Source organism: Chenopodium quinoa, unplaced genomic scaffold (assembly GCF_001683475.1).
Source record: "Chenopodium quinoa cultivar QQ74 unplaced genomic scaffold, ASM168347v1, whole genome shotgun sequence".
In the NCBI taxonomy this organism is placed as follows: Eukaryota; Viridiplantae; Streptophyta; class Magnoliopsida; order Caryophyllales; family Amaranthaceae; genus Chenopodium; species Chenopodium quinoa.
This window is the reverse complement of record NW_018744745.1, coordinates 1691253-1704663: the sequence shown is the minus strand read 5'-3', so window position 1 is coordinate 1704663 and position 13411 is coordinate 1691253. Positions and strand designations below refer to the sequence as shown.

At 38.4% G+C, this 13411-nt stretch overlaps 2 protein-coding genes across 2 annotated transcripts; both read left to right on the top strand.

Moving 5' to 3' along the window:
• The first annotated feature begins 1858 nt into the window (after positions 1 to 1858).
• LOC110703694 lies at positions 1859 to 2770 on the top strand. Its single transcript, XM_021881484.1, has one exon. The coding sequence runs from the start codon at positions 1859 to 1861 to the stop codon at positions 2768 to 2770; it is 912 nt and encodes a 303-aa protein (XP_021737176.1).
• Positions 2771 to 8106: 5336 nt separating this feature from the next.
• On the top strand, positions 8107 to 8931 carry LOC110703693 (DNA repair protein XRCC3 homolog). Its single transcript, XM_021881483.1, has one exon. It carries the CDS (start codon positions 8107 to 8109, stop codon positions 8929 to 8931), a length of 825 nt encoding a protein of 274 aa, XP_021737175.1.
• The last annotated feature ends 4480 nt before the right edge of the window (positions 8932 to 13411 follow it).

The following is a 13411-nucleotide window of genomic DNA, read 5'->3' as shown; positions in this document are numbered from 1 at the left end:
GATGTAATGGACATATTTTATGAAATGAATGAAATTAGTAATTATGTATGAACTTGTGTCAATATTTGCAGCTTTACTTAGTTTATTTATGTTGTATGCACATATATATATGTGGATACATATACTCAATTGACATATTAAGACAATCAACTGATGAACAATTTGGCCATGTTTGTATAACAGAACAGATGCATTTGAAACCTTGCATAATAGTTCATCATGGTGGGGAATGGGATCAAGATGAAGGTCAACTTATATACAATGGGGGAAGAGTCAACACCTTTGATGACATACCAGAAGATGTTGACTCTGTGTATGTGAAACAAGTTATTGACAGTCTAGGGTATAAAGATATAGTCAAAGTGCATTTCTTGGATCCCAGAAAGGATTTTCAATGTGGTATAAGGTTTTTGGGGTTTGAAAATAGTTCCTGTGACCCCTGCCTTTCACTGTTGTTGGAGTTTAGGGTTATTGAAGTATATACAGAAAATGAACATGCACATGTACCTCCACACATAGGTATTGGAGTAGGTGGACATGGCTCCTTTGTTGAACTTCTTAATAGTGGTGTGCTTAGGAGTACTGATCCATTTATAGACTATGATACTGAGAGGTCAGATGAGGATGATGCAGAGATTGTGAATGTTAGAACAAGGTTGAATGAAGAGAAACAGAAAGAGCAATCATATGAGGATGAATTGGTCATGCTGAGAAAGCTAGCAGAATCAAAGGGAACAGATCCATCAAGATATGCATGTGATTCTGATGGACTAAGTGGGACAGACAGCCCTTATGAGTCATCTGATGAGGATGACTATGGGTACCTGGTACAACTTGTGGGTAACAGAAAGAATACTGTAAAAGGAGGGTCTGAAGGGAGTTCTAGCAAGTTTTTTGTTGGTCAGTCATTTGATAATTCAGTGACATTCAAAAAAGTTGTTACTGACTACTGTATTCAGACTGGTAGAGACATCCATTTCAGTAGAAATGACAAAAATGGGGTTGGTGGGCATTGCAAGAGCAAAGACAAAGGTTGTCCTTGGAGGATATGGGCATCTTGGGAGAAAGGGAAAAGAAATTTCATGGTTAAAACTCATGTTGGTGAGCATACTTGTGGTAGGGAACCAACAAGCAAGAGAGTAACAGCTTCATGGGTAGCTAGGTTTTTTCAAAGAAAATTCAAAGTTAACCCATACATGAAGGTGCATGATATCATAGAGACTGTATGGCTTGAAAAGGGGTTGAAAGTTAGTAGGTACTTAGCTTTCAGAGCTAGAAAATTGGGACAGAAACTCATTGTTGGTGAGTATGAGGACCAAATTGGTTTGCTTCCTAGATATGCAGCTGAAATTTTGAGAAGTAACAGGTGAAATACAGTAAAGCTTAAATTGAATGCCAATGTGTTAGAAAGAATTTACTTGTGTTTTGAAGCTCTTAAAAAGGGATTCCTTGATGGATGCAGGAGGATCATTTCCTTGGATGGATGCTTTTTGAAGGGGCCTTTTGGTGGTCAGCTATTAGTTGTTGTAGGGAGGGATGGGAACAACCAAATGTTCCCAATAGCATGGTCAGTAGTGGAGGTAGAGAGTACAGATTCTTGGACTTAGTTCTTAGAGCTTTTAGGTTCTGATTTAGGTACTTATGGTGGGGCAGGGTACACATTTATGTCAGACCAACAGAAGGGTCTGCTTGCTGCTGTTGCAAACACATTCCCTAAAGCTGAGACTAGGGTGTGTGCAAGACATGTATATTGTAATTTCAGATCAGTCTTTGGGGGGGGGGGGTGGAATTCAGAAAGCAGTTTTGGAAGATAGCCAAAAGTACAACTGAGAATGAATTCAATGCAAACATTGAGTTAATGAGAGCTATTTCAGAAGATGCTGCTGAGGATCTCATGAACAGAAACTACAAAAAATGGTGCAGGGCATTTTACACCCCACTCTCATGTTGTGACAGTGTTGATAACAACATGAGTGAGGTGTTTAATGCTTACATTCTCAACTCAAGGCATAAACCAATAATCACCATGTTGGAAGACATAAGGGAAGGTGTAATGGAGAGGCTTCATAAGAAAAGGGATCAGATTGCCAACAAGGAAATGGTTTTATGCCCTAGGATCCAACAAAAGTTGGAAACATGCAAGGTTTGGGCTAGGGGTTGGAATGCATATTGGGATGGTGGGTTTTGTTATGGGGTCAGAGAAGGTGCTACTCGAGAAAAATTTGTTGTGAACCTTTCTCAAAGAACTTGTAGTTGCAGAGCTTGGCAAATTAGTGGCATCCCCTGCAAACATGTTGTAGTTGTAGTGTGGAACAAGTCAGACCATCCTGAGCCATATGTCAATGAATATTTCACAAAATCCACTTACCTAAAAGCATATCAGCACTTGTTAGAGCCTTTAAATGGACCTCAGGAATGGCCATTATCTAATGACCTTGTTTTGCCACCAAAGCTCAAGAAAATTAATCACAGGCCAAAAACAAAGAGAAGAATGCTGGCAGCAGAAGTAACTGCAGTAGGGAAGCTCAAGAGGAAAGGTGGTGTAATCACTTGCAGACTTTGTGGTGTCCAAGGCCATAATGCAAGGGGCTGCAAAAATGTTGCTGCAGGAGACAGAAGCAACATCAACACCAGAAACACTGAAAACTCCACTTCTGCAACAACAGCAACACATGAACCTCAACTACCCATGCATATGAGGGAAGTGGGGATCTACACTTACCCAAATGGGTTTCAGAGAGTTGTAACAGCAAGAAATTTACAAATTTGAGTTTTATTGTCACTAATATTACAGTCAAATGTTAACCTTTTTTTTAATTAGATGCAAGGTAGTTTAAACCACCAAAATCATGTTCCTGCACCAACAACACAACATGTTCAAAGGACATTTTACTCTGACTATGATGGGGAGCAGACTGTGTATTCTTGCAGTCAAGAATACCCCCCTTCATCACAACAAAGCCACCATGATCCAACAACTATAACATCACAAGCACTATAGGTGGGTTAATACAAAAACTTTTATTCATTTCCTTTGCCAAATAGCATCATCTGAGTACATTTTGAACTTTTACAGGACCTAGCAAAGAAGAGAAGAACTAGCAAGAACAACTAAGGTAACATACTACCTACAACTGCTTACATTTTAATTTTAAATATGCCTTACATAAAAGTAAATCCCCAATGCTGCAGCTACTATAAAGCCCCACAGTTTCCAACTCAAATTCAATCTAACACCCCTTTTGAATTTCATCAATGTGTTTTCTGCCTTCATCTTCCTTGCATATTCATTAGCTTCACAAAGCTGCTTCCTCATGCCCACCATCTCATGTTTCAACCTGTCCTTCTCCTCCATCAAACCCAATATAACATCAGTCTGCCAATCTGTTGGTGCTTCAACATCTGTCCACTTGAAGAACTTGCACCCTCTTCTTTCAGTGTCTGCATCATAATCTGGACATGCAAGAAATCTTCTTCCAGGGTTATCCTTTGTCCAAGCCCTTGTCCTAGACACAAGCAAACCACAATGACACCTACTTGGGCTTGAGCTAAAACCTGAACTTAATCTTGACATGGTGACTGATTTCCCTTATTCCTAATACTTGCAGATTCACCCAGCAGCATCACTATTTTTTGGGGAAAAATTTCACAAACCAAGTTGTGAAGAAACTAAGGCTTAGAAGTACTCTTATATATTATTTAGCCTTAGCTCTTTCATTTGTAACGGCTACATTTTTTGAAATACAGTTACATTTCTCATTTTCCTGGTTTAAATATGTACTCTGACAATTATTCAGCTTCACAGGCTTCAAGGGAATGAAAAAAAATATATTCATATTTGCATTTATTAGCTGTTGATTACCGGCTATAACAAGTCAATTAGGTTGATTACAAAGTTTAGTACTCTATCTGCAACAAATGAAAGTTGAGTACTCAATCTGCAACTTTTGTCAAAGTTAAGTACCCACTCTTATACTTCACTCCCTTAGTAGGTTGTCGACAAAAGGGATGATGGTGGTGATTGTGTGAATAGAGAAATTGAAATAATTAAGGTAAGATCTCAGTAATTCAGAATTTTAGGTGTATTAATTCACATTTGTTATTGTGTTTAGTTAATTTAATTTTAAAATTGAAAATATTGAAGAATAATTGGTTAAACTGGGCATGCAATTGCTGTATATCTGTGTTTACTGTTTTGGCACAATTGAAATGGAGAAATCGCGTGGTGTAAATTGTGGCGTAATGTGTTATTTATTATGCATTCTTATCGTGTGGTGTAATGTGTTTGGATCTGTTCATGTGTTGAGCCCTTGTGATGTATATAGTTCTTGTATTTTCCTCCCTAATTGCTGATTTGAATCTGTTCCCAGTTCTTGTAATTCCCTCCCTAATTTCTAATCTGGTTCTGTTCCCAGTTCTTGTAATTCCCTCCCTAATTTCTGATCTGGTTCTGTTCCCATATTAAGCAGAATGATTGTGATAGCTCAGATAGTAGTTTAGATAGCTCAGACTGTGATGAATTTCCTAAAAGTGTTGAGAACGATGATGGATGGGAGGCTTTTGACCTGAATAAGGAGCCTCCATCTGAGGGTGTTCATTATGTTATTATCAATAGGGACTTTATTAACTTGAATGAAGATTGTAATGTTGGTTTAGAGAGGGAGTTAGACAGTGGTACAGGTAGTGTATTACCTCAACCAGAAGTGGGAATGGTTTTTGGTACCTGGGATGAAATGAATAAGTATTATCGTGGGTATGGGAGGCAAGAAGGGTTTGGTGTTGTGGGTATAGGTGGTGGGAAGCCATCCTCTAATAATGCTGGGAAGTCAACTTCATATCGCACTTATGTATGGAAGTGTGAGTGCTATGGGAAGACAGCATACCGAAGGAAGGTTAATGGTAAGAGGGTTGTGGTTAAGGAAGAACCAATGGTGAAGAAGAAGACTAAAAAATGTGATTGTCCGGTTATGATGTATGGGCAAGGTAATGATGAAGGTGGTTGGTTGGTAAAGAAGGTTGTGAATGAGCATAATCATCTAGTGAGTCCCGAGTTGACCAAACACATAGCTATGTATAGGAAGGAGAATATTACAAAGCACTTGGAGAATAGGATTGAAAATGATCATGGCTCTGGTGCACCAATTGGGCAGATTTACAACAATATGGCTAGCCAAAGAAATGGTGTTAGGAATATGGGATTCACTAAAAAAGATATGCACAACTTGGTGAATAGAAAGAGGAGGTTGAAGTTTAAAAATGGTGATGCGTCGGCTATGTTGGACTATTTTGATAGGATGAGTGCCGATTATCAAATTTTTTTTCACATGAACCGTGTTGATGAAAAGGGGAGGTTGAAAGACATAATGTGGGTTGATGCTCGAAGTAGGGAGGCATTAAACTATTTTAGGGATGTCGTATGTTTTGATTCGACGTACCTAACAAATGAGTATAAACTTCCATTTTCGAATTTTGTTGGGGTTAATCACCATGGTCAGACTATTCTTCTTGGATGTGCGTTGGTTTCTCATGAGAATGCGAAGACCTTTGAGTGGTTATTCAAGACTTGGATGTCTTGCATGAGAGGTAAGGCCCCGACAGCGATCATGACAGATCAGTGTGCAGCGATGAGGAAGGCGATTAGAGCTGTTTTCCCCATGCCTCAAACACGCCATCGGTGGTGTATGTGGCATATCATGAAGAAGTTTGGGCAGAAACTTGGTGGTTTGTCTAACTATCCGGATGTGAAAGAAGAGTTGCAGAATGTGATCTACAACAGCATTACCCTGGAGGAGTTTGTTGATTCTTGGTGGGAAGTTATAAAAAAGTTCAAGCTCGAACAATATGATTGTTATGAAAGGCTTGAAGGTCAGTGTTTTGGTACTTTAATAACTGATGTTCATAGTCCATGCTTGCTGTTATTTCTTATATTGGTTAATTTTTGTTGGTTATGTTCTCTCCTACCTCTATTCTGCCTAATGCCTGATGTACTGGTTTATGTATTATGCTTCCTGGCAATGTTGTATGTTGGCATTGGAGTACCATCCATGGCATTGGATGGTACCATCATGGCATTTGATGGTACCATCATGGAGTTGGATGGTACTTCTTAAATGATGCAAAAGAGAAAGTACTGAACCATGTTGGGATTAGTTGGTACTTAATTTAAATTTGATGGTACCAAACTGTTCTGTAAGGTATTGTATTTTACTCAGTGTTATGTTGCATTGTTCTAAGTTTTCTGAAATACAAATATTTGTTGTTGTAGGCCTGTTTGAGGAAAGGGAGATGTGGATTCCCGCGTTTGTGAAGGATGTGTTTTGGGCAGGAATGCAAACAACTCAAAGGGTTGAAAGCATCAACAGCATCAACCCGATATGTAAGGCCTTTGCTGTCGGAATTCAGGTTGGAACGTAAATTTCAAAAAGTGTATATTGATGCAAAGTTTGTGGAGGTTCAAAATCAGTGCAACCGAGTGGCGTATGTGACCCATGTTGGGCCAAAGAAGATGGTGTCACCTACTAAGGAAGAGAATATTTTTTCAAATCCTGTTTGGATATATTGCAAGAAAAGGAGGAGAGAAGTCCCCCTACTAAAATTGGGCCAAAATAGGTTGAAGGAGTATACAGTGTTGTACAACAAGGAGAAAAAAGAGGCATATTGTGATTGTCAGCAATTTGAATGTCATGGGATTGTATGTAGACACATCATTAAGGTATTAGACATGAATGGTGTTACTGAGGTCCCTCCCATGTATATTCTAGATAGGTGGAGAAAGGATATTACTAGGAAACATACCCTTACCAAAGTTGCTTACCATGATGCGTCCAAAACGGAAGATATGATGAGATACGATAATTTGATGCTTGTTGTTGAACCTATTATTATGCGAGGTTCAACATCTGAAGAAGTTGTTGAGTTGTTGATGGATATGATTCAGTCTATGAACATAAAGCTTGATGAACTAAAAGTGCTGGCTGAAGGTTCAGGACAAGGTTCTGGCGGTGATGAAAGGCCTAGTGGTGAAATTGTTGAGATGGTGCAATAGGCTGTTCCTCCTACTGTAAAAACTCCGAGTTGCTCAGTTAACAAAGGCAGCACTCAACCAGATGATTCACCGAATTCTAATGTGAAAGATCCTGAACCTCGGGGGGGGGGGGGAGGGGGGAATAATAGAAAAGGCACACCAAAAGTCTCTCGGTTTGTGTCACCGATAGAAAAAGGGGGTTCGAATAAGCAGGCCAAGACAGGAGGAGGCAAGAAGAAACGGGTAATGGGAAAAGAGACCGATGTGGATAATGGGACTGTTCATACATTGAGCTTGCAAAGCGAGGTAAGTGTACTATTTTTGGTGTGGTTAGGGCGTACTGATTATAGTAGTGTATGGTTGCTTATCTTATTGCTGCGATTGTGGTTGTGGTGCAGGTACCATTTCCTCCTAATATGTTTGGTGGTCAATATTTTCCACATCAAGTATATCACCAGCAGGTAATTCTTTCTACTAATTGTTTACTGTATTCGTATTCTGAATACAGTTGCAAGCCTTATAGTAGGGTGTTTTTTCACAGGGCCAATATACAGTTGCAAGTAATGGGAGTGGTCCGTCAGCGTTCAATGGAAGGATGTTAGTAGGTGGAATTCACATGAATGAGTACGCTGATGCAGTTAGGTACTTCACCAACAATGCGTACCATGGGCAACAACATTTCCCCCTTCACGGCCATGTATTGAACAGCGGGTTCCCTACTAACATGTCCGTACATCATTTGCAACAGGATTTAAATCATTCAATTATTAATTAATTTTTACAATAAACATAGCTGGATGTACTATATAATTGGTTATATAAAGTTGTGTGTTGTGTAGAATATTAACGTATCAATATGTGTCAGAATGGTATCATTGTGCTATCATTTATACCAATGAATCATATGGTATCTTATTTTGATACCATTACCAATGGGAATGATATCCTGAATGCAAACCATTAAGACGTACAATGGTACCAGCAGTCGATTTGGGTTCTCCCAATATCAGTTACGATGGGACATTATGGGTTCCACCAATATATCAATAAGACTAATAATGGAATAAATGAGACCGTACTGAATGGGCTTTTACACTGACGGACTCATTGCCAATGAAATAAAATTGGACCTTATTCCATTGAAAGAAGATTATATCTTTGAAAAAATGAAACAAAAATGTCGAACCAAATGTGAAAGAGTAGACTTTATGCTTGAAGGGGGAATTTGTACCGGTGAAGTCACTGAAATTTTTGGTGAATCCGGGGTGGGCAAAACTCAGATTTGTTTGCAGATGCTGTTGATGTGTCTTTTGTATCCGGGGGATGGTGGTCTCTATGGATCATCGATATACATACAAGCATGTCCGGTTTTCCCGGCTCAACGACTACACAGTCTTAGTGTGCATTTGTGTCCTTCCCAAAATATTGATGAAAACCTACTTAGCTTAGTACACGTTAAAAAAATTGATAATGTTGACCAGATATTTCTAGTTCTTAACCAAGTGGAGTTGATGGTGATTAACTCCCATGAAGGATGTAGGAACACAAAGGTTGTTGTTCTTTATTCAATAGCGTATTTGTTTAGGCATGAGCACGACAACACATATTATGGCTTTATGGAGCGTAAACGAATGTTACAGGCTGTAGCACGGAAAATTAAAGAAATAGCAAGTAAGTATAATCTTGTGTTTATAGTGGTTAACGAGGCTATTGATGTATTTGACAACAACGGTAGCCGGGAAGCCCTAAGCACGTACAGTTCGGGGGGAGAAATAAAGGCATCGCTTGGCAGTTCGTGGGAAAGTTTGATTCGGAACAAAATGTTTATTTCCCACCAGTATGACATTAACACAAAATCATGGTATCGAGAATTGACGGTGTTAAAGAGTACAAACATGTCACTATAAGGCAGGCGGTGTCCATTCAGCATAACAAGCACGAGGTTGGAATCTTGATACGCTTCCAATGCTAGACTTTGTTGGTACTAAAATTGTGTCAGTTGATACTATTTTACTTGTTAATGGAAGTAGTGATATGTAGTGTAGTATTGGATTTATGTGTTGTAGTATTAGAGTTATGTTATGTAGTGTAGTATTGGATTTATGTGTTGTAGTATTGGAGTTATGTTATGTATTGTAGTATTGGATTTATGTGTTGTAGTATTGGAGGTATGTAATGAATCATTAGGAATGGAAAATGAGATTGTTTAAAACATCCAGAAATAAAGCATACAAAGAAGAACAAGATTAGCATCATTACAATCATGAATAAACTGATATTTTTTTTTAAAAAATTAAATACGACATATCACTCAGCTACAATACTAAATTAATTGCGATTGATACTATCATAATGGACCATGGGAAGATGACGGTACCATGTTATATATCTTCACTACCATCCGTATCGCTGGTTGTGCAGAAGCTGGTGTCTGAGGTTGTTGAATCCGTATCCGAATGGCCGCTGTTGGTATTTAGCCACCGCATCATCCAAACGAATCCTGTACTGTTCGGGGTGTAGAGATATTAAGTACGGGTTCGTAAGGAGGATATCCATGTTGGTCATAACATCAACATCGTTAGCCTCCATCATCATGTCCTTGAACTCGAGGTATTTGTCGTCATCTAGCTGCCACTCGAAATCATGTCTCACATTGTATGGAGAGAAATTCACCCATTCGTATGTGATGTTCACCTTGTCGGCAACTTGAACCCCTATTCCACTCTCTTCGGAGAAGTTTCGGCCCAAAGTGAGAATACCCCATTGGCCTGACTGTGGGACAATGGTCTCAAGATGGCCATCTACATCCTGCCACCAAGCCTTTAATGACTTAAACATGCAGAAGAAATTTTTAAGCCATATGTACCGACGCTTGTATATCATGCATTTAACAAGTGTTTCCTTCAACTTCACCATGTCAAAGATGAAAGCCATCTTGTACACATCTAGCAGGTAAAACAATAAGCAGTAAGCCTCCTTTTTGAACGCATTTGGTGGCCCAAGTTCAAGAAGTGTCAAATACGGGTACGTTGGATGCCAACGTATCCCGTGAATGGCTCTCAAACGCTTACCACTTAGAAGGGCTTGCTGAAATGGGATGATTAAACTCTTTGATCTCATTTCGAGAGCTAAGGAGCCAATGGTGTCCTTAACATCTCGTTCACCGGGTTCATCCAATTCTTCAAAAAGATCAAAGTCGTCCATCTTTGCCTTTCCCTTTTCGGCGTATGTATAACGTCGAGAAATCGATCTTGTTTGCAATCCATGTGAAGATTCCCCTTCAAAGTTTTTCTTATTTTCCATGGTTGGTTATTATTATAGTGTTTATTTGAAGTTTTAGGGTTTATGAAAAAAGGAAAGGAAAGTAGAACTTGGTAGTACAAGTACTAGATAAAAGGGAAGCAAAGGATTTTATAAATAAAGGGAAGCAGAGTAGTAGAACTAACTGGGATGAGTAAAAGCTAGTAAATGAAGGGAATTTGAAAGTACAAATTTAGGTGTAAGGTGTAATGACTGTCTGTAAGTTAAAGATACCAATGTTGTAATTTACATATTTATTTGTATTTTACACGGTTTCAATAGACACACTGGCCATAAGACCGTTGGTATTCATTTCGAATTGACTAATACCAATTGTCAACAGGACAATATACTATTAAATTGGTGATTTTTTTTGGGCAAATTTACATGCACTATGTAGTTGGTTGTAATTAGGTGCATATTAATAAAGCCGGATGTTATGTTTATCGTCTTTAGATAGATTGTTATTATTCGCAAATTACGATTACTATTAATAAAACAATTTCATAAATAACCACTTAAACGGGAGTTCATACATAGTTAACGTTGTCAACAAACAAGTTACTTATTACTACACACGACTACAACTACATAAACAACCAACTACCGAACCTACTCTTAACACCAATAAAGTATTTAAGAACTACCAAACCTACTCTTAACACCAATAAAGTATTTAAGACAGGTAGTTCACTTACTTAAGACAACAAGTTAACCAAATGACCACACAATCCATAGCAAGACTACTGATACCATAATGCCTATAGACAGTACCTGTTTAAACATGTAATGGTATCAATTTGAATTTTCTTATACCAATACGAATTAGGATGGTACAACCATCCTTTAAGTAATGGTATTAGTGGTTATAACTAGGGCTTCAATACAACACCGTCATATCTCCTCACCTCCATCCGTGTGAGGATCCGTGGTGGTGTACTCCGATTTAGAACTTAAATCCATATCCCATAAGAGCCGGTCCACAATGTTCTTAAGCGCCAAATCCATCTGGTTCTTGTAATTCTGAGGGTGGAGATCGGTGATGTTTGGATTGGTGAGTAAAATATCTATGTTTTGCATGACATCTAACCTGTTGGCCTGTGTCATCATTTTAGATTGTTACTTAGATTTTGATAAGTTTTACGTGAGTTTATTAAATTATATTACGTGTGCATATTGTTGATTGGATCCATAAAACATGCCATAAAATTAGCATGTAACGAATTAATTTCAAACAACAAATATTAGTAGCTACTATTACTAAGTCTTAACCATAACAACATATTACTACCTACTACCACTAAGGCTTAACCATAACAACGAGAACTACAAGGAAAATACTTAAAAAGTTAGCCAAAAAACCAAAAGAACCTGTAGAAAGACTAGTGATACCATCACACTAGAAGGTAGTACGTTTTTTTTTCTTTATAGTCTATACCATCTTTATGGTGGATGGTTTAGAGTACTTAAATTAGGGTTAATAATAACACACAACACTACGGCTTCAGATCTCTTCACTTCCATCCGTGTCAACGTCTGTGGTGGTGTAGTCCGAATCTGAACTTAAATCCATATCCCAAAACAGCCGGTCTGCAAGCTTCTTGACCGCCACATCCATCTGGTTCTTATAATCTTGAGGGTGTAGATCGGTCATGTATGGATTAGTGAGTAGAATATCCATGTTTTCCATGACATCTATCCCGTTAGCCTCCATCATCATGTTTTTGAACGTGAGGAAGTTCTCTTCGTCTTTTTCAAGCAAGCTCGTACCTCAAATTGTCGTGGGAGAAGTTCACCCATTCATAAGTGATGCTTACCTTATCAGCAACATGAACACCCACTCCATTTTCTCTGGAGAATTTGCAACCTAAAATTATCATACCCCACTTACCCGACTCCGGCACATCGTTCTCAACATGTTCAAGAACATCTTCCAACCAACCTCATATTGGCTTAAACAAGGCAAAGAACTTACCTATCCATTTATATGCACGTTTTTCTTGCATGTATTTTGGAAGGATTTTTTTTCAATTTCACCACATATAAAATAAAAGCAACATTGTACACATCTAGTAAGTAAAATAAGAAACAGTATGCATCCTTCTTGAACTCTCTAGGTGGCCCTAGTTGTAGTGGTGACAAGTAAGGGTAATCGGGATGAAATCTTAAACCACATATAGCACCCGATCCTTTACCACTATAAACGGCAAGTTGATATGGCCGAATCAGACTCTTTGATCGGTTCTCGAGAACAATTGTGCCGATGGTATTCTTCACATCCATTTCCCCAGTTTTTCAAGTTCCTTGCATACGTCAAAGTCTTCCACTTTCGCCTTTCCCTTTTCAGCGTAAGTGTATCGACGGGTCATGGGTCTCTTAGGTCTTGGTTTGGAAGAAGATGATGAACCGTGATTGTTTTTTGGGTTTTTGTTTTGGTTTTCCATGGTGAAATACGTAGGAAATGAAAGGAAAAAAATTTGGCTAGATGCTATGATATGTGTTTGGATAAATGCAAACAAAAATGTAAATGTGATATCACCCTTGTGGTAAATGTAAAAGTACAATTCTTTGGTAGAGGAAATTTATTCACTCCATTGGTTCAATAAAACAATAATAGCTGGGGGAAGCAAACCCAATTAATACAAAGGTACGGACTGGAAGTCAAATCATCAACTACGTAAGCACTTTAAATTAATATAACAACAAGAGTTATAATACGATTGATAACATACTGTAGACACCCATTTGTGTCTCCCCAAAAACCAAACCCGGTGATGAGTACCTTTCGCGTCAAACCATAATCGAATGAAGCGAAAGTGTGGAAAATTTAGTGTTGCGGATAGTTTTAATTTCTTTTCTCTTCTCTCTGTTTTTAAAAACTTATTTTAAGAAAACAGCCAATCCAGTTTGGTTGGTCCATGATATGGGTCCAATAGTATTGTAGTTGGATGGGGCTTGACAAGAGCTTTCCAACAATATATTATAAGCCCAATTCCGATGAATATTGGATGTTATGGCCAATTTACTAAACTGGGCCTGGTTTAAGCCTTATATGCGGCCCAATGATCTAGAGGAGGGCCTAATATG